The sequence below is a fragment of the Lonchura striata genome, chromosome 7 (genome assembly GCF_050655825.1).
Source record: "Lonchura striata isolate lonStrDom1 chromosome 7, ASM5065582v1, whole genome shotgun sequence".
NCBI lineage: Eukaryota > Metazoa > Chordata > Aves > Passeriformes > Estrildidae > Lonchura > Lonchura striata.
The window spans coordinates 10,364,857-10,386,683 of record NC_140709.1 but is presented as its reverse complement, the minus strand read 5'-3'; the positions used below and the strand labels follow the sequence as shown (position 1 = coordinate 10,386,683).

Below are 21,827 nucleotides of genomic sequence, written 5' to 3'. Positions count from 1 at the left end.
ATGGCATTACTAGTAAAAAGCAGATATATTTTGGGGAATGTATATCTCTTTTTAGGGAAAAGTATTTCAAAGGTCTAAAGGAAAAATTCTGCACCCAAAATCTTATCTGGTGTTTCCCACTTACACCTGGTAAACTAATAAAATCTATTCTTTGCCTTTGCACACCATATGTCTTTTTGTGATAGCAGTGTGATTTATGATGCAGGATCTTTGTAATTTATCCTTTTTAGTTCCGCTCATCTTTGGTGATGTGGAGCAGCTGGAGTAGCCTGTTGCTCCTCACCTCTAATTTACCATGGAAGAAATGTCAGGTGAATTAATAAATTACAATTGAAGAGAAGTTTTAGTAAAAGCTCACTGTTTTCTATCTGTTTTGTCCTTTGTGCCCCAACACAGAGTAAGAAACAGCTGCAAGGTTTTGGTAAAACCTTGAAGTGGGAGGTGCATTAAGGTAGTGAAAAGCCACTTTGGCATTATATCTCACTTTTATTTTTTCTTGTCTTTAGATAAGGAATCAAAGTGGAAAGGAGGTACATGTAAAGAAGGAATTTCCTTCTTGTATTGTAATGTGTGTTTTCTCTTTACTTGAAATAAATGGCTTTTGTTAATTCAGTTGGTAGCTAAACACCTGGAACTTTCAAGTTTAATTTAAGACAATAATCCTTGTATTTGAAAACAAACACACCTGAATACCAAATCTTTCTAGCCAGGTCATGAAAATAGTTTAGAAGTAAAAGTTTTGTAAATAGTTCTGGACTTGGCCAAGTCTATCTTTCATACAAAAACCCCCTTTATTCTATATGGATGCTTTTCACTGTAGCATATTCTGAACTTTTATTTTGTGACTTATTTATTTCCTCCTCTAAAATGAAAAATATTGGTGGAGGGAAAAAAACCCCATCACAATTGTACATTCTCATTAGTCCCTGTGCTTCCAATTATACACAGGCCAGGATAATTGTATTTTGATCTCAAGGCTGGATATACAGGTCTCATTGAATTTTAAAATATGTTTCTGACAAATGGTTTTAATTAGATTCAAGTGATGATGCTGTTATTTTGGGTATGTAGTCTTCACAAGGTATTTGTCCATGAAGATTCAAAAAAAAAGGTCCTTTTGAACCTCAAAAGAAGTTTTTCTCACTGTAAAATCTGTCCTAAGAGTGGTCAGTGACACGGTAATGTCAAATTCAGAAACACTCTTTTATTAGCACTGAAATCATAGGCTAATGTCTCACATTCATATATTTGAAACTAATGCAGATTTACAGGGCTTTGAGCACAAAGAGACATATGCTTCGCCAAACAGGGAGCCCAGAGTGAACAAGACACTTGGAAGACACTCCCCAGTGTGCCTGACACTGTCTTCTGCCACAAAAGAAAAAATCTTTTCTGTTTAAATACAGTCACGATTTCAGATCCTTGCAGGCTGCAGAGCACAAGGAGCTGATCCATCACTCAGTGAAATCAGTGAGGATTTTGCTATTGATTTTAATCAGTGATAAATCAAGAAGAGGTGCTTTGTCCAAGCTGAAGAGTGGAGGTTGTGTTAAAACTAATCAGTTAAGGAACCTTGTCCTACATACTTGATAAGATCAGCAGAAAATGGAAGTTCTCATTCCTTCCTGTAAAGTGTTTTAGAGAAAGGATAGAAGGCAAATATTTAGATGGCAAGTTTGGAGGTGTATGAATATTTTCTGTCCTGTGGTCTTAGAAGTCTATATCGAAGATTCTGCTGCCTATGCAAACGCCAGCCAAGTCCAGAGATTATGTTCTGGTATTTGCCTGCAATCAGCCCCTCCTTAGCTGGACTCCCTTTGCTGCTGATTACTTTGAGCCATAGTAGAGACTGAGAAAGAGAGAAGGCAATTTCATATTGCCTCCCAGCAGGAATCTTCACTAAAAATCTAGTGGCTATACTCTCATTCTCCATTACTGTAATATTGCAGAAAAGATTGAAGAAGCTTTTTTTTTTAAATTTCAAATCTCTGGTTGCAAAGGAGTAAAGCCTCTGAAAGAGCAATTCGGTGCTAAGACAACTCCTCTCTGTCCTCTGCTCAATAGAAATCTGATTTTAAATGGTTTGGGTAAAATTATGTTCGGTCTCTTTGGCCTTTGACAGAGAATCAGAGTTTGTTTGAAGACTTTTTGGGTGAGCCCAGCACCTCGGCACTGATCCTGTTCCAACGCTGAGCTGAGAAATGAGGCAGTTCTGGTAACGGAAAGCTCTGTGATTCAATAATCTGCTTTCCCATACATGTATAATTCAGCCCCGTAAATCTCCTCATGAATCACCTTCTTGTTTATTTTCCACTCTCCCTGATTAATTTGCTGATTTCCTCAGTACTGATGTTTATAATGGGAGGCTGTTCAGAAGGTCAAAATGCCTCTCACTGGGCACGTATTTCTTTTTTTTTCATTTGCCACTAGGAAATAAGATTTTGATCAGCGGCAGAAAGGTTTCCTCCTGTGTTTGTTTTTTAAGTTAAAACCTACAAATACCTTGTTGTTTTCTTATATAGTGACAAAAGAAACAAAAAGCACCATATTTCTTTGGATATTATTTCCACTGCATTGCTAGGAAACATAATAATTTGGTTAAGTCATTCTGAAAGTTATGACTTTTGTTGCTGTTTTTTTGATTAGTTGAATTATTTTTAATGACTTGGACTGTATTGTATTGTATCACCTGTAATAAGAAATCATGAATATTTACAGTAGAGGGAGCAATAGCTCCATTACTGCACTATTTCTCTTTGGCTGTAGGTTTTGTTATAGCTTTATATAGCAGATGTATAGAAAAACAACAATTACTGAGATGTGTTCTTTTCTGTAGTAAAGTTTCCCTTGTGATTCATATTAACTATTGAACTAAAACTTTCCTTTTAAAAAGCAGAAAATTATGCTTATGGAGTTGTCTCACCATAAGCTGGAAGAGCATAACAGCAATACGTTCATCCTGAAAGAGATTTCCTTTTTCAATTGCTACCTTAAAATTATGCTCTTATCAGAAAATTTTAAACTCTAATCAGCATATTTAGCACTTTTTTTTTTTGAAACTTGCTGAATGGTTGAAAATCTCTGAGTGTTTTGTGCTACCTGTGGTTAACAAGACCCTTCTGTGTTGCTATGGAAATGGTGAGGTTACAGTATGCACACACTTGATCCTCTTCATGCTCAAATGGGAGTGGAAGAGGTGATGGTGGTTCAATCTTTTTGTTCAACCACACTTCCCTGAAGCAGGAGACAGTCAGAAAAACTAGAAAATTATTTGGGTAAAGTCATCTTAATGCAGGATGTGTCTTTAAGACCTCTATTCAGTGCCATGAGCCGTACAGGCTATTTCCAGTACTAGCCTTCCCAGATTGGACTTTTAACTGCAGGTCAAATAAAAATCAGTGCCATTACTGGGCAGCCCATTTTCTCTAATCCTTTGGGTGGTCACTTGAGAAAGATCAATGGCTGCACATCAGTGTAGGGTTTGAGTTGGTGCATCTCCAGATGCACAGGTCTGTATAATGTAGCCAAGAACGGAAATGTGCCTAAATCCTGGTCTGGATTCCAGCTTCTGCCCCATCTTTACTTCAGCACAGTTACAGGAAGGATATTTCTCCAATATGGTTGGGATTTTTTAAGGGATTGGCTCCTGCAACATGTGGAGTTTTATGAAGGACAGAGATGAGACTTGTCATGGAAAGTGGTTCAGGCTGGGACTAATCTTAGGTGAGAATGGAAGGGTAAGGAATTAAAGCTGAAAGAAAAAGAGTGAAAGAAAACTTGATTTTTCTATCATAAAATGAAAAAAGAAAAGAAAGTCAGCAAATCAGGAATATTCCTATTGGGAAATTCTGAAATTTGGAAGACTGTTTTTCTTAAAATGTTTGAAAACATTTTAAAATCTTTGGTTGAAACTTCCTAGTGAGTTCTAGTGTTCAGGCTACAAACTCTTCCAAACAAGGGACTGTCTGCAAATACAGTCTAGATAGTATGAGGCAAGATAAGATCTGGTCTTAGCATGTTTTCTAGACATTATAGTAAAAATGAGATGTTTTAAGGAAAAAAAAAAAGTAGGAATAGAACTTTTTTCTTGTGGTCACTGACAATGAGTAAACATAGATTTCAAGAGTGTTGTCTTTATTAAGCTATTCCTCTTACCAGAAATGTACTTACAGTCTCTTTGCAAGGTGATCAGAGGAAGGGGGGGAAAAAGAAGGCTTGTGGCTCAGATGATGCTCTTGCCATAGAAGATGAACTGTCAAAACATTGTCATTTATTGTCACTGACTCATTGAAAAAGCTGAATCACTAATGCATAAATGGCTCTTGTTCATAACATGATTTAAATGGAATGCCTCTGATTTAATTCAGTTTAATTTGGACATCATGCCATCATTGCAGAATCGTGTTAGTGTCACTTCCGTTTTCTTCTTAAAGGTTGCTCATCAACAATTCACAGCATCACCCTTTCATTTCACTTGGGCAGCCCAGTGTTTCCTCCGTGTGTGCACACTGAGAGTTTCATTGTGATATAGATTCACAGAATGGTGTGGGTGTTGTGACAGAACCATGGAAACATTGTTTTGTCTCCATAACGGTGTTATAATTACATCACAATGTCTTGAAGCAATTAGTATTATAATAATATGTTACAAAGTGTATGTGATGTGTGCGTAGCAGTCTGTGCTGTAGCCTTTGTTTGGTTTGTACTGAAGTTTGTTTTGGAGGCCTCCAAAGAGTGGTAGGTTGTAATAAATATTTACACAATAATTAGCATTTGGGTACATTTCAGCAAAAAAACCCCAACCTTCCTACCATGTCATAAGTAATTGCCTTTTTCTGTGTTAACTCAGAAAGAATTGACGTATTAAAGCTATTTTTAACCACAAGGTTGACAATGTATGAACCAATTAACTCTCCACTTTTCAATAGCACTCCTTGAGCATGTCAGAACACTGTAAACTAGAACAAGGATTCCTTGCCACTCTTGTGAATAAAATAGTATCATTACCCATTTTACAGAAGTATAAAAGATAGGCACAGAAATGTGAATTGTTTGAGGTTGCTTTGCAGACCCATAGCAGAATTGTTAGAAGATCCAGAGATTCCTGTGTGTGTATTGAGAATGTGTGTGCATACCCACACATGTGTACAAGCCACCCAGAGCCACCAAGTCCTTCTACATACTGCTGACAACTCTGTCACACAATTGTTGAGTTGTATTGATCAAGTTCCACTTTTTATTCAGATACTTTCTTTCATTAAAATTATACAGCAAAAGATGGGAAAATGAGATTTCTAAAACCGTGCATAGAAAATTGCCAATTGCAAGGAAATAGAAAGCACTGCCCTAAACAACCAGAAACTATAAATAAGAGTCAAACTCTGCTGTTGTTCCTGTTTGAAATCTTGAAATAAGGCTAATGACAATTTTGCTTCATCTGAGAGTATTCCCAAAATGAATAAGGAAGTGACAGCCCTGGAAATTGAACTGTCTTTCCTCTGACTTATAGGACAATTATACTGGACTCTAAAGAAATGGCTGTCTTTGTTTGTGGGATGAACTAAAAGCAACATCTGTTGGGTAGGCTCAGAGGGAGGTTTCTGTGACCTTTTCATGGATTGGTTTCTTCAGGACTAACCAAGTTTTGCAGAGGGAGATTCCTGTTAGGTTGAAAGTTCAGAGCAGATTCTGAGTCAGTAGTTCCTGATGTTAGTGTCTAAAAATGTCCACCTACACTTTTATGGACAAAACCATAGCACAGCAGGGAGGCAGCTCCATGTCTTGGAAAATGTAGATATAGTAATTTCTTTGGGGATTTTTGAAATTATTTTCATGGTATTTGGCACTAAACAGCTACAGAGAACTGTAGTGGGAATGGAGTGCCTAAGTCTACCAGGCTCTCGGCACAATCCCAGCATGGTGATGCTTTCCTTCTCTTCTCTTTTGCATTTCACTAATCTCCCTCTCCCCACCTGGGTTTGCAATAGATGGAAGAGCTCCTAGAAGTGAGGTGCATGTGTCAGCAAGCAGTAGCAGGTTTGTGGTGCTCTTCCTGGGCACAAGGAGGATTAAAGCAAACACAGCCTTTGCTGGTGCAGTGTGGGTGTTCAGCTCCCTTGCACTGGAAGGGTTGAAAATTTTAGACTCTCTTTTAAGTGCCTGCTGTTTTGTTAGCACACCATAAACCACAGAAAGTGTTACTGGGCCAGGAACAAAAAAGTATCATGTCCCTGGTGAACATGGGAAGACCATCAAGCTTTTGTTTTCTTTGAGGATGTATGTTGGAGTATTTTTCCTTGTCTAATGCTTTCATGGTTGTGTTTCTTGCACCACTGAATATATCACAGCAAAATCCAATTCAATCTTAAGAATAATCACTTTGTAGTTTGGAGAGTATACCATTCAGTACACACCATAAAGATCTAGAAGATTAATTGAATAATGAGGTGGTGAAACCAAGCAAGGAAGTATGGAGGACTGGGAGAATGTCTCAAAGGATTTAATAAATTGGATGATTGGGCAATATGATGGCAAATGAAATTCACAGAAGATAAACACACAACAATGCATTGGGGGAAATAATTGAAGCTGCTCCTGTGCACTGATGCATTCAGAATTAACTGCAACATCTCAAGTGTAAGATCTTGGTTATTGAGGATAGTGCAAGGTCCAAGAACTGATGCAGAAGGAGTACTAAGGGACATTCTGGGCCACATTAATACAAGGTGGAAGAATAATTTTCTGAACAACCCATTTTACTGAAAGCATGTAAAATGCAAGCATGTTGATTTTTAATTCAAGTAAGAAATTGCTCCCAATTAAACTTCCTAGGATTCGTTCTGGTTACGCAATCTAAATGTATGATGAGTTGTGCTGATAGTAGTATTTGAAGCTGAGATTTTCAGCAATAAAAATATCTTATACTGATTAAACTGAAAGTCATTTGGATGAAACATGGTCTTTTTGATGCTTAGCTTTTAATTTCACCAGACCAGGGACATTACTCCAGTCCCGCAGTTAGCCAATAGTAGGCATAGGACACTCATGTACACTAAATGCTGCTGTTGGGCCAATGTTACAGATACAAGGCATAGAAAAACTATTCAGTCTGATAAGTCAGACAAGGTGATAGTCATTGGCAAATAAAGAAAAGTATTTAATAGAGAACATTAATCTTCATTCCAAAACCAGTTTTGTTTACCCATATTTTAGAAAAATACATATATTAAAAAAAGACATGTGTGTGAAAATTTCCATTGACTGTGGGACAATCAGTGCAAGTATGCATGTGTACCCATATATGAAAGGAACAGGAGGGATGGCCTTGGCAAGAGATTAAAATAAAAGGATTGAAATGCCATTACATATAAACAAATACAAATTCATGGATTCCAAATTATATTTGACTGTGTGAATGATAACAATGACTATAGTGTTTATTTCTGTTGCCTAGGAAAACCACACATGTTTGCAATATTGACATTTGAATCTTAAATTCATGTTGTGTTGCTCCATTTTATAACTGATGAAGAAATGTATCTTTGAAATAAAAGTTTCTTCTGGCAGAGCTTACAATCAGTTATCCTTTTGCACTTGCAGAACATCAGACTGTGAGCTAGGGTGGCTGGGTTTTGGGTGTCACTCCTGTGAGCAAAGGGGACCAATGTGGCTGTTGCTCAGTGTGTGCCGGCATGGAGGAGAGACAGAAGCTGCAAGGGGAATGTGTGTTCTTGGGCACCAAAGTGTCCTGCTAAGGCTCTCTACCATAAACCATAAATGGGAATATGGAAATCACCTCTATGATAAGGTCCACTAGGGCTTCTTGTAGGAGTAAAATTCACCCTGAAGTTCTGTGTTGCTCTGCTGTAAATCTAAGAGTATTTCACTGAACCATAATGAATTTAACCTTTACCTGAAAGGAGGAATATACTACAGCCCTGTTGCAGACAGATTAATTATTATTTAAAGAGAGAATTACTCTCTGGAACATCACAGTTCACAGCATAAAGAAATGTTGCAATTGAATCTAAGAATCCTTACTCCTAATCTTTGTTTCTAATATATATTTTTTGTTGGATCTTGGTAGCCAGATGGCCTGTGGCCTACAGCTCAGACTTCTGGCAGCTCTGGAGCATGAGCTGTCTCATGTTGCCTATGCAATAAGGCATGCTAGCATAGCATAGCATGGAATTGGTCTCTTCCAGATGTTCACCAGAGCACAGGGAAGAGCTGACATGACACTATCAAAGAAAGGAAGATGGTTGGTTCTTGTGTACAATTTCTAGATTCATTATATTAGTCAGTGATACAGAGCACTTCTTTTTAGCAGATATCAGTGTTTCTAAACAGATCCAGATGACCACAGAGGATTTTCCCTTTGAAGGAAGGCAGTACTTCAGCTCCAGCAGCTGTGAGGCATTATGTTTTCAAAGATACTCAGAATCATGTGTGGTCCTAAAGAATTTATAGCATAGCTTTCCTGGAGGTCAATTTTGATACCAGCCTCTATCAGATTGACAGATGGGGCTGTAGAAATACCTACCTTGAAGGCAGCTCCTCTGCAGAAAGTATGTCAGTCTTACCTGCTGTTATATAAATGACCTCCCTCTCAGAGAAAATGTCACAGTGGTTTGGAACATATTGTTTTGAAAATAGTATCTGCAGATACTGTCTTGCCCCTTCTGCAGAACAGTATCATCTGTGACTTCCCATCTGGTTCCTAATTATGTCTCCTTCTAAGCTGTCAGCACAGCAGATCCTCACACTTCTGTATGAATCTTGGCCCCATCAGCACTGGAATTAAAAATACAGATATCAAAGTGGCAATATGTATTGAAAACTCAAATTATACAGAGTTTTTTTCTTGAATGTTCTGCCACTGAAGCATCTCTTCTAGGGTGAAAAACATTAATACTTGAAATTGTTGGAATGGGCACAAACCTCATCAGGAATCTTCAGTATACCATATGTATATTATCATCCCTGACTAGAGGATGATAGGTCTCCTTGGAAGCCATAGGAATCTGTCCCTGACCTTTTAATGCATGAGAAATATAAGATACTCTGAGCTAGATATGGTGGCAGTAGAGACCTACTTTTAAAGTTCAGAGCTAAGCTGGGGTTTGAACTGAGATCTGAAGTACCACTACAAGTAGGTAAGTGCCAGGTCTGGAGTCACGAGGAGAGGGATGGAAGGCTAATCCTCAGCCCCTCACCCCCCAGGGGCTCTGGGAAGCACAAGGATGGGGCTGTGGAGGCACATCTTCCTCCTTGTCTACTTACAAGTTTCTGGTTGCAGTCACATGTGATTTTCTGTATGCCCAGTATCCCAACACCTCCCGTCCATCACACTTGCCTGTAGCAAGCAATTCTGGGAGGAAGCTGGAGCTACTCTCCATCATTGTGAATCTCTGTTTATAGCAGCAGGGAAAGGAGACCTGCTATTAGTGATAAAGAAAAAGCCAAAAAGATAATAAATGAAGGAGAACATCTAGAACCTTTCCAGCTGCAGCTGCAAATGAGGCTGAAAATATACCTGGGGGAAGTGACAGAAGTGGAAGTGTGCTCAGCAAGGCTCTTAAAGCCCTCTGGAGAGAAGTGGTGACTTGAAAGCAGGGAGACACTGAGTAACAGAGCCCTACTGCTGGTGTCAGGAGGAGTGATGACTGCCTCTGAGATGTAGCTCTAAGAACTGCTGGATGTGCCTGGAGGAGTTTGGGGGGAAAGCCAAAGTCACGGAATGACTCTAGTGCATCAGATTTGGTCTCAGAAATTTACTTATTGCTGCCTTCAAAAGCACATTTTTTTTTTTAAACCACACCCTCCACCCCCATAAAAAAAAAAACAAACCAAAACAAAAATCCACCAAAGCAAGAAACCAAATCTAAACTGCCTCTGACAGTAGACTTGTTACATGAGCAATACTGGGATGTTTGCTTAATAGCAAAACAAAATTTATTTGATTAACTTCATTAATTTGGATAATTAATGGAAAAAACATTCCCCTTAGTGTGTGGAGTCAGGTATGAACATCACAATGTACATTTTCAGTGTTGCAGCTATTGCAAAGCATGGAACTGGATAAACAGCTGCCAGTTACAGGGGATGCTGGCAGGATTTTCAAGGACTGTACTTTGTAGTACGGAGTTCTAGGGGATTTTGAAAGGTTGTCACCTGATTCAATAAGAATGCATGACTCATTTGATGTGTTAGCTGATTAATTTTAAGTTTACTAGGGCTTTTGAGGAGAATCCAAAGATTAAACATTATGGCACATTTACAGAGCCAAACTTTAGTTTTATCACTTTGTGTAGAAAAAAAAAAACAAACAAACCAGGCTCACATTGTTTTTGTTTTTTGCATACACCACTACTAGTTTTATCACAAAAGAAACTTCTTTCTCACACTAATTTATACTGGTGAAATGGAAAACAGGTTAGTATTTATGTCCAACCATGTGTGAAATTAGTATCCTACAAGTGCATTGAAATGAATGCTTGTGGTAATAAAGTAGTAGTCACTGATTAATTTTAAGGCATGCTTCACTTTAAAATTGGTTTTCTGAATAGCTACTATGTACGTTTACATTCTCCCCAAAAACACTTCAATATTTAATATGTCCTTTTTCTGGTCTGGTTCTGTAAGTCTTTCTGCACTGGTCAAAACTTGCCTGGGAGACTGGTTGGAATTTAGGAGCTACTGGTAAATAAGTACTGCTCAGTATCACTAAGAATCTGGCAAAACTTCAGAATCAGGATTAAAAGTTTGCAGGAAACTCAGAATAAAATGTTCCAGCTTAACAGTGCTTAAGACTGATGTTCTTTATGTACATAAAAATACAGTGTAGACTTGGCTGGCACAAGCTTCTCTTTTCAAGCTTCTGTAGCAAATGGAGCTTGGCTAAGGAGTACCACTTGTGTGTTTAGATTTATTTATTTTATTAGTTAACAGAATCTGTGATCCACTAGCACTTATTAGCACCTTATTTAACAAATTAATCCAAATAAGTTACCGAGGAGAAAATAATTTTCAGTCATTGTTGGCTCTTGCAGATTTGTATCTGTAAACTTAGCTAAGACTTGTGTCTTCTTCTTGGATATATCAGCTGTTCTGCTTGTTGCTAATTCAGTCTAAGCTTCTGTAGCCAGGGTGGCAAGTGCAGTTCTGGAGCTTATGGAGGAGGCACATTTGTATGACTGATGATACTAGTAAACCTTTGCACTGCCACCCTGATAAAAATATTCTACATTTTGTTAATTGTTTTGCTAATTGCTATTGCTTTCTTCTGAGTGATGTGTCTGTAGAGAAGTGATTATTGCTCAGCTTTCTGTCCAAGTTTGGGGAAATTGGAATTTATGTCAGCTCTGAAAGCAGGAGACTAGATGGCAACTGAGCAGACACTCCCACTTCAGCTGTGATCCAGGCGGGAATATAAAAAGAGTAGGGATGATACTGGGACAGGGACTTTGGAATGGTATTAGAGCTTGGTCTATGCCTGCCCATGCATCTGTTCCACATCTGAGAAAACAGTAGAGCTAAGCCACATGTGTGAGTATGAATATGGGTGCTGCAAAGCCAGCCTTCATGTGTGTGTGCTGTCTGTTGAGCCAGAAATAATCGTTGGCATATATATGGGCATTTGAGTTTAAGTATATGAAGCATATCTTCTGCCTCCTCCATTCTGCCCTGGAGGCTTCTCTGAAAACCCTGTTTCCAGGGACTTGCAGATTTTCCCTTGCAGGATCCCTGATAGTCTAGAATACAGATTGAAATTTCCACCCCACAGTGCCTGATCTCATATAAGAGCATAGTAATTTCAAGTCTAATACCTAGACATAGGCCTAAACAGGTGTGAGAAATTCTTCTCACATACCCAGAATGCAGCTGTAAATAACTTACTAACAAGGCAGCCTTAAGTGCTTTTAAGACTTAGATTTTCTTGCTCTACTATTCAGGTTTTGTCTCGATCCCATCTCCTAAAAACACTCTCTGTTTAAACATTGCTGTGTCATTGAAAAGGAGGGACTTCTGCACAAGAAATGGTCTCTGCAGCCCCTTACAAAATGCAGCTCACCTGCTAAGTCTGTCAGATTGGTTTTTCTCCCTGTCCTTTTTGAATGACAACTCTTGGCCCATGTACTGTGTTTTATAGCACTGGATTCTTGGGCCTTTGTGCAGGACACACCTTTGCACGTGCATTCTCAGAGTTCTGTTCTGATTCCAGCAGTGCAGCTGTCCTGGAGCCATCAAATATATTTCTCCTGTCTTGGATCTGCTGTCTTGGAAAGATGAATTTTATTTATTTCTAGTTCACATTCTTCTCCCTCCTCCCATCCTGTAGCATGAAAGCTCATGAGATTTAGCTAAAAAGTGTTTAATCTCAGATACCACCTATTGCCATCCCATTGGAAAACCTGAATGTAGCAGAGACCTTAAATCAAAAGCCTGTGTGACAGTTTCTGATCTTTGAGCAGCTTTAGGGGCTGTCAAAAAGAAAAACAGTCATACCTAGTTAAATGAAGTTGTTTGGTATGGATTGAGGTATTTGTCAAGTAGAGCCATGCAAAAGATTAAAGCAATGTCTGTCAGTGAAACTACTGTATTTTGGCTTACGTAATTCTACAGGGTTTTTTCCCATGTTTTGCTTTTCAAGGAAACTGTAGGTGCCTTCAGCGTTATATCTAAAAAGGGAATTATACATTGCAGATAGTATTTCATTCTATATTTAAAAGCTCTTCTTTGAACAACAAAAACGGTAAACTCATTGCTGAGACTTTAACTGAAGTCATGGTGGTTCCTAGTTGTTAATGATATTTTACAGTGACAGCCCTGTTCTGCTTGCAGTTAAGAAAAACAGTAGCTCACTCAGTGTCTGGGTTTTCACTAAAGTTTACTGATATTGGACTGTAATACTACCCATCCTGCATTGACATGGTGTGTGCACATGAGAGGTGTGTGCAAAATGTGGCAGCAGGACTGCTGCTTCAATGATAAAGCCATGAAAACAGTGAATAAATTGGGCAGGGCTTCCCTGGCCAGTGGAGCTGCAAGCAGAGAAGAACACTTGCTGTGTCTTACACAGCAGAGATGAGCAAGAAAAAGGCATGGCTAAGCCTTGATGGACTTTAACATAAAATGCCTCCAAACACTTTTACTCTTTAAAATGTGGAAATTCCTATTTTTTTTTTAATTATGAGAGATTTGGTACAATTCATGTTGCAATGAAGGTTTTCTATGAAGAAAAAAAATAATTTTCAGAAGACATTGGTATTTTATATTGTTAAATATTAGTATTTTCACAGGTTTAATCATTAAGCAGGAATCTGTGTAGGTATTGAGATAGCAGGTAAGCTAGATGAACTGCTCTCCTTCCCCTCAGCATTTTCTAACACCTTCAATTAGAGGTTATACAGACAAATATGCTTTTTGTAGACTATATAATTCCTACAACTGATGCTGTAGAACCCATCTGTAGGGTTTCTAAGAGAAGTGGAATATAAATTTTTCCGTCATTGACAAAAATAATTCCCTTTGAATGATGCTAAACCTTCATTGCTTATGCATAACTCCTTTCTAGCTTCTAGGGATGCTCCAGAATGCTTTAACTCTAAAATCTGCAAGGTTGTACCAAATCCTGAGTGGATTAGAAGCTTCATGGGGAAACCACATTCTTCCCAGCTGCCAAGCTCACACTCCTGAATGTGCCCATATGTAAGATGTATGTAAAAACTCCCCTTATGTTCTATTAAGAAGAGATTAGGTGGAGGAAACCCATGCTCCTCTGACATCTAAAATGATCTGGGCTGAAACAGAAAATGTTCTGCTAACCTCAATTGCTAAACTACCTGCAGACTGAGAACTTACCCAAACAGTGTCACTTACAACCAGTTAACTCTGACACTTCTGCTAGACAAAGTATTTTCTTCCTTAAGATGCACTAGACTGATACCTCTTTTGAAGGGCTCCAGTGTGTCCCTCCGTGCTGGAGGTTTGGAGAGGTTTTGTCCTCAAGTGCCTTAAACTTCATACATTTTCAATGGCAAATGACTGATATTTGGACATTACCCCTAAAGGATAAAGACAGTGAGGCCATGGGGATGTTCTAGCTAAAAGACTGCTGTTCTTGAGAGTGATAGATGGGATTTTGCAGCAAGGGTGGGTTTTCCAAGGGTAATACATCCAGAGTGGTCATCACACCAACAGTTGCTTTTTCTTTCTAATGGTAGAGGAAGCAAAGATGAACAACTGTGAGATGTGAGAGTAACATTCCTGTTTTACAGTGGTGGTTAGGTGAAAAAGTGACATTTTTCCTTAAGCTCATTTTAGAGCTGTTATGCGATCGTAGAAGAATGAGGAGCTGGGGAAACTTCAAATAGGTGAACAGGAAGAGAAAGTGCCCAAATGCCAAACATCTGTCTTCATCCATATCTGCCTGTCTGTGCTTGAAATCTTGATAGCTGGGTTCAGAGAAGAACACTTAACTCAGTGGCTAACAAAGTACAAACAAGTATTCCTCACAGCACTCCTTTTGAGACAATTATTGTCCCAAATCACAAATACTGGAGCTACAGTAGAGAATTCAAATCATTTAGCGAGCAGGATCAATGGCTGAGCTGGGACCAGGATCTTGGCTTTCCAAACTCCTTTTTGGCTCTCTAGTCACTGAAGACTGTAAAGAATAAAATATGAAGGCATACCTGCAACAACGTGCAGTTTCACTGATCGTTTCCAAAGCAGTCGTGCCCAACAGCTCTTGAACATAAAAAAATACCCTAACCCCTCCACCCAACCCCAAAACAAGAATTTTTTGTGTCCATATAAGCACATCAGCGTTCACTTTCGCCCCTCGAGTACCTGCCCGTCTAATAGCCGAGCGCCGCGCCGTGCCCCCGCGGCTGTTCACCAGCGGGGAGACATGGCAGCGGTGCAGCCCGGGCATGCACAGCGATAGGGCTGCGGAGCTTACAGGGATAGGGAATAAAACAAAAATTCCCTCCGGACCCTCGCCGGGCGTCCGTGCCCGCACCTGTGCCCGGCGCGCCCCGCCCGGAGCGGCCGCGCCCCGCAGAGCGGCTGCCCCGGCGGCGGGGGGCGCCGCAGCCTGCCCGGCCGGCGCCCGGCCTGGCTCAGGAAGCGCCGGCAGGGAAGCGGCGGGGGCGGCCGCCGGGGGCCGGGCCGGGCTGTCAGCGCGGCGAGGGGCAGCGGCGGCGGCGGGGGGAGCGGAGCGGAGCAGGTCGGAACAATAGCGGGTGGAGGGGAGGGGGCCGGCGGCGGCGGGGCTCGGCACCGGCACCCCGCCCCGGCCGCACCGCCCAGCGCAGCCCGGGGGCAGCGCAGCCCAGCCCCGGGGCAGCCGCCCCGCAGGCACCGCGGAAGGGATGATCCGAACGGCGCTCGGCTGGGCTCGCAGCTGAACGCGCCTCCATCCCTCCCTCCCTCCTCTTCTCCCTCCCTCTTTTTTTTTCTCTCTCTCTCGGCTCTCCTCCTCCCTAACTCACTGGATATTACCAGCCGCCGGGCTCGCCGCCGCCTCTCCCCCAGCCATGAATCCCACCGAAGGGGCGGCGGAGGAAGGCGCTGTCCCTGACTCCGAGGTGGATGCTTTCTTCCGAACAGGTAGGGGAGCCGCGGGGAAGGGGCCAGGGCAGCGCCGGGCCCTGCCTCCGCTGCGGGATGCGGGGCTGGCGGCTCCGGCGCGGGCACCGCCAGCAGCGGAGCCGCGGGGAGGGGAGAAGAGGGGATGGAGGGGGTCTCCGCCTGCCTCCTGGCTTTGTCCGCCGCAGCCCCGCGGTGCGCCCGTGGCCCCGTCGCCCCTCCCGCCCCCGGGAGGATGCTACCGCAGGGCTGCGCTCCCACCGCCTCGGGAGAGGACCGGCCGGGCCCCCGCCCCAAGCAGGCACAAAAGCCCCACGGGGATGCTCGGAGAGAGCTGTCGCGTTGTCACCCCCGCGGGAAACAGCGCCGGCTGGGCCCCGCCGGGCCCCCGCCCCGGGCGGCGGCGGCCACCCGGGTACCGGCTGGTATTTGGAAGCGGAGCTGGCTGGCTGCCCCGCTCCAGCCGGGCGAAGCGCCGGGCGCTACCCCTGCCGCGCTCGGGTGGGCGGTGAGTGAGCGCAGAGGCGCTCTGGGCAGCGCTCTCCCGCAGCCCCGCTGCATCCCCCCGGTCGGGGATGCTGACCTCGCGGAGACCGGCTCGCTAAGTAGCTCAGGGCTGGGTGAGAGCCCTGTGTTTCCCGATTCAGAGGATGCTGAAGTGCAGCCAAAGTGTAGCTGGACTACAACAGAACGTAGGGAGCCGTTGCTAATGAAGCAGTGGTTAATTAAATTTTGTGGGCAATAGGTACGTGCTGGGGTCCCCACTGCAGCACTCGTTTGTCAGGTGGTGTTTGTGTGGGAGCCCCCAGCTCTGAAACATGGCTTTGCACAGGATGAGCATCTCAACTGAAGCAACTTGTGGTCTGCATGACACACCCCCTTTCTTCTCCCTCACTCCCTCCCCCATCAAAATCTTAAGAAAGTTTAATAGTCTTGGTAGATTTTAAATTAAAAATTATAAAGGATTAAGTACTTGTTTCATAAGGGGATTGACCCTTTTGGGCTAGGACTGACACTGCCACAGCTGTTTGTCAAGACTGCTTTTCAGCTGTTTTCCTTCTTCTACCTGCTCATTAGCTACACACAATGCTTTGAGCTCCAGTTACAAAAAAAGTCATTATGTAATCACCAAAACTTTAAAGAAGTAAAATCCTAAAGGCCTGCAGCAGCTCCCTGCTATGGTAGACTGCACCCCATTTATGTGAAAACCCTTTGATCTAGTGAATAAGCATAATAAGGTCTGCCTGTGTGTATCTTATGATCCACAAGTCATTAAGCCATAGGATGTTTGCCTGTTGATAACCTACCTAGTTACAAGATAATTTCCTAAGTCCCAACAATGACAGATTTGTTAGAAAAAAGAAAAGAAAAACAACCCATCAATTTTCCTTTTAAAAGGAACGTGTTAATTAAGGTTCCTCCCTACCTTTTCACTCTCTCCCCTCCTTCACCCAAAGCTGAATCATTTCTCTGTGACACTGCCTTCTCAATGTAAGCACATTAGCAGAATTGAATTTGAAGAGAGTCAAATCTGTCTAGTTTATAAAAAAAAAGTATTCTTAAATGAGGGGAAAGCACATGGAACCATGTGGCTAGACATTTCTCCCAAGCTGCCTTCTGCACCTTAAATTTCACCAGTAGATCTGTGAATACACTTGTAAGCTGCATTATACATTTAGCCCCAAGATTTCAGAGAATCTCTTAACACTTCTGTTTCTTGAGGAAACAACATCGCAGGAACCTGGGCTTAGGAGAGGTGCCTAGGTCCTCTCCTTGCCCTGAAGCATGTATGCATAGGCCATCCTTGATGGTTGTCTCCTTCACCTTAAGTTTCATCAAAGAAGTTGGCAAAATAATTGTTTCTGCATCGTTACATCTTTTGTCCAAAATGATGATGTGGGGAAAAAAAAACCCAAACCCTAGACTATTAGTAATTAATTTTGGCTGTCTGCTGGCAACATCCCTGAGAAATGGGGAGACAAGCAGAGGTATGACTTGTGTGAATGACAGTGTTGGTTCTCTGTGTTGTTTGGGTCCCCTTTACTTGTGGCTTTGTGCACTGCTGTTGTGCTGTGTGAATTTGGCTTCCGTAGATGGTGGAGAGAACAGCTGATGTGCAGCTTGGGAGAACAATCGTAGCCAGGTCACAACTGACTCCCACACCTCTCAGGCTGACAATAGCAATCCTGTGAGTAAGGACTGTGAAATGGGGTCTGATGTGTAATAGCTACAGAGACCTGCATTGACTTAGCATTCTTTTTCCCTTGATAATAGATTTGTTTCTATACCTTATCCTGATTTGTGTTCTGGATTTGTAAAGCATAACCATTGTCTTACATGCTCACATCAAATAAAAAAATTACTGTATATGATTTAAAGATTAACTGCTATGATAACCCAAGCTTACACTGAACAGCCTAAACTCTACCCAAATTCACAATTACCACATGGAAAAGCATGAACTCACCATTTGTTAAAAAAAAAAAAAACCAAAACAGAATCGAAACAACTAAAGCTCTCTCTGAGGCTTTTAGCAGCCAGCTGGGCTTTGCACTGAGCCGGGAGGATCGATAGGCTGCTCCCTGCTACCGGCAGAGGAGGCTGATGCTGGGAGTGGCGCCGCGCACACAGCAGCTTCCCCAGCAGCACCCGAACACTCGAGGTGCCCATCCCTTATCAGCGGGGACACCTGAGCTAGCAGCTTTCTGAGCTGTACCTGGAAAGGCAAACGGAAGAAATTAACACGAAGTAATAAAGGAAGGTCTGTTCCGGTGTTTATACTGATGAGAACTAGGTATAACTTTTAAGCAAAGGGTGGATTTAACAACTGTGTAGTTGATGCGGCAGTCAGTTAAAACATCCCTGAAGTTAGACAGGAAAGGAACTATTATAATTTTCACCATCTGATAAATGCAGTAAGAAATTCGGGAATACTCTTTTAGAGAATCAATCCCATGTAATTGGGATGAAAATTAGCGGGCAGAGGGACATGAAGGGCAGAAATTATTATTGCCATCTCCAGCTCTGATTACTAGGATAACACCATCTGCTGAATTGTAGCAGCAATTTCTGCAAGACGTCTATCACTTCTGTTTGAGTGAAAACCCGAATCTCTGCCTAGGTATTCCTTACTAAGTTTCTTAAGTCTGGTTTTTTGACAGGTAAAATATGACCAGGTTCTCTGGAATTCTTAGTAGTCTGTAATAAATGTGTACCTAAACTTTTTTATTGGGTGGAATGGAATCCAAATACTTACAGTTTCAAAAATAAACTAAGTCATTTTTAAAGTGTACAAATAAGAGATATCCCTTGAATACAGACACACAGAGAAATCTATAGCTTCCTGCTTAAGCTGCAGTAATTTCTGCAGTGTGTTTTGAATACAGGGTTGAAACACGTAAGGAAATTCTTTACCAAATTTTAAATATTTATTGAGGTCAGTGACAGAACAATTTAGCAAACTACCAATTACTAGCAGAAGTAGTCATCAATATTTCTCATGTGCTAGCAGGTACTGTTTTATTTTCTAATTTATTTTTATGGCACTTAAATATAACATTGATTATATCTGATATGAAGACGCCAACTTTCTCATTGATACTTCCTCTGAGTGAGTTGAAAATTGATGTTATTCCATCTCCTTTGGATGCGATGAATTATTCTGTTTGCTCTCTGCTTTTCAGCCAGCTATACTTCTAGTGTTGTTCATTGTGCTCAAGTGACTGGCAGTTCTGCTATTAAATAACTTTAAAATGATTGGCATTGGCCAGGCTGTTTGATCAAAAGATATGCTTGAAATGATGTCAGCAGAAAAGTGCTCCTTGAGGTTGATGGACTCAAGTGTCTCCTTGTAGAGCAGGTAAATTGATTCAATTGTGTTGTCACTGGGGTGAGATGTTTATGTGATTCCTGGCTTCTTTACTTGGAGACTTTATAATTCATAAGGCCTGGTCTGGTAATGTGTGCTGTTAAAAAGGCTCTGTTGCAGAAAAGCCTGTCAGGTCTGTCCTACCATTCAGAAAGCTCTTGTGTTCTTTGAGGTGTTGCCTTTGATCAAAATCTCTACCATGCTCTGGAGACTTTGACCTCTGACCCTGTCAGGAATATGAGTTTTGTTGTTTTCTTTCTTTATTGTCTGGTGTAGGTAGTTTTTATTTTTTCATGTGATTGACATAGGGGAGGAGTTGCTGTTTTACTAGAGGTGGGGACCCAGGTCTCCCCAGACCTCCCCAGTGCATGGGGAAGGCTGTGTGGCTCTGCCCTGTGATTGTCCCATCTCTTCCACTTCGGGACTCGGGCAGATCTGCTAGTTCAGGAGCTTTCATGTAGACATGGGAAAGGACACATAGGTGACTCAAGAGGTCTTGGTGGGAATAACTGTCCTCTTCCCTCTCTTGCCATGCAGATGCTGCTAAGAAATGGGGCAGAAACTGCTGGATTGTGGGGTCTTGTGTCAAAAAAGGAGGACTTTTTTTTGTCTGATGCTGGAAGGGGGCAATTTAAATGAATAATTTATGTTCAGAGGAGCATTTCTTTCCCATACTGCTTCCTTCCTTCTCACACAGAAGTATGTACAGGGCAACAGGGATGATATCTGATAGCTATTTACAATGTGTTTATTCTGGATGAGATTGCATCGTGTTATAGGCCAGTAGGAAGATACTTATTCTATTTGATATTAATTCAATTAATGTTGAACATCTTTACTTCCAGAGGAAGGGACCTTTCACACCTAGGAGCTCATCTGTGCTGAAGTTCCCAATCCTTGAATTCTGGGCCAAGGTGCAATAGGAATATAAGCTTTAAACACAGACATCAGTAAAGTTCACAGGCACTGTAATAAGGCATGATGTGGCACCTACAGAAGTTATGGGGGAGAACCTGTTGCCTACTCTGTGTTTTTGGGTTGGAACTCAGAAAGAAGAAAAGTATAATCCTATAGTCATCACAAAAGAGGAACCCTCCTGGTGGGTGTGTAGACCATTTCACATGTGGACTTAGATGGCCATGTGAGTTTTGGAATGATGAGTGGCTTGGATACAAGTGAGCATCCAACCTGGCCAGGCAAATATAACTATCACTCTTTCCTACCACCTGCCTCCTATACTGTATTTTATCAAGTCTCTTAATAATAACCTGCTGGGGAAACATGAGGTTTGAAAAATGGGAATGGCTTTGATGGGTTTGGTGGGTTTTCTTTGCTGTAATTTCCAGGCACACCCCCACATTAAGAGCCTTTTAGGGAGTCCTTTGGCTGCACAGGTGCTCTGGGCCTCTTGAAGGTTGGGAATGAAGTATTCTGTTGTTTCAGCTGCTGTGACCTTATGGTCTCTGGAAAGGCTGATTATGGATGTAGAGCAGCTTTATTGCTCCATGGTGACATGTACCATACAGTACCCAGTGGCATTTTAAGTACTTCATAGTTACATCAAAGAAAATACTTACAGAGTATTAGGCCTTATAAACCCATAGTGCTGTGCCTTTTACAGCTGGAACTTAAAGTCATGAAACGACTTAGAGGTATTTGTGCTTTTGTTTGATTTGGACTGGTGTCCTGCTTTTAATATTTCTTTGGATAAACAACTCCTGTTTTACAGCCTTGCATGGCTCACACACCCTGTGTTTAACTGAAGGGACTCTGCCTCTTGGGGAATTTTGCCTAGAGAATCTGGCAAGAATAACAGGGAATATTCCAATACATGTTTTACAAAAGAGAGCTGGATATGAAAAGAGAAGTCAAATATGATTGTCTGAATGGAGAGCCTTAAAGTGTAAAGGACTGTAAAAAAAAGAATTAATAATATTTTGAATTATTTCTTTCCCACTTGCTTCTAGGATGGATTGTGTTACTGCTGTACAGATCCAGAGAACTTCAGAGGAATTGCTTGGGAGTTTTCACAGATGTAACTGAAAACAGAACTTGGCCCAGGCACTGCAGTGGCAATAATAAATCTAGGTTTAAGTCAGTCACCTGTGTGATATGTGGCCTGCAGTGTGTTGAAATGGGATTTAGAGCATTTTGTGCTAGGAATGGAGTAGCATTTCAGCAAAATATCTAAGTTTTCATGTTGATTTCATATTTGGTTCAGTATGATCCTTGTGTTTGAATCTAGGGCAAAGACTTTGTTTATAAGTCATTGTGAAAGTCATTAACCTATGTGATTACTGTAGATTCACATTAGTTTCAGCTGTTTTTCATTTATTTTATTTTGAACTATTCAGTGAACATTCAA

General features: G+C 41.5%; 1 protein-coding gene across 13 annotated transcripts in view; it reads left to right on the top strand.

Moving 5' to 3' along the window:
* Positions 1–15,318: 15,318 nt before the first annotated feature.
* Positions 15,319–21,827, top strand: part of KALRN (kalirin RhoGEF kinase) — a 477,147-nt gene continuing 470,638 nt past the window's right edge. For 8 of the 13 annotated variants that reach the window (XM_085584162.1, XM_085584156.1, XM_085584153.1 and 5 more), the window contains exon 1: positions 15,319–15,615. In XM_085584162.1, coding sequence (XP_085440288.1) covers positions 15,543–15,615 — 73 coding nt within the window. In that variant the 5' untranslated portion in view covers positions 15,319–15,542. The remainder of the gene's footprint in view (positions 15,616–21,827) is intronic. The other 5 variants (XR_014956495.1, XM_085584161.1, XM_085584160.1 and 2 more) reach the window with 2 other exon arrangements.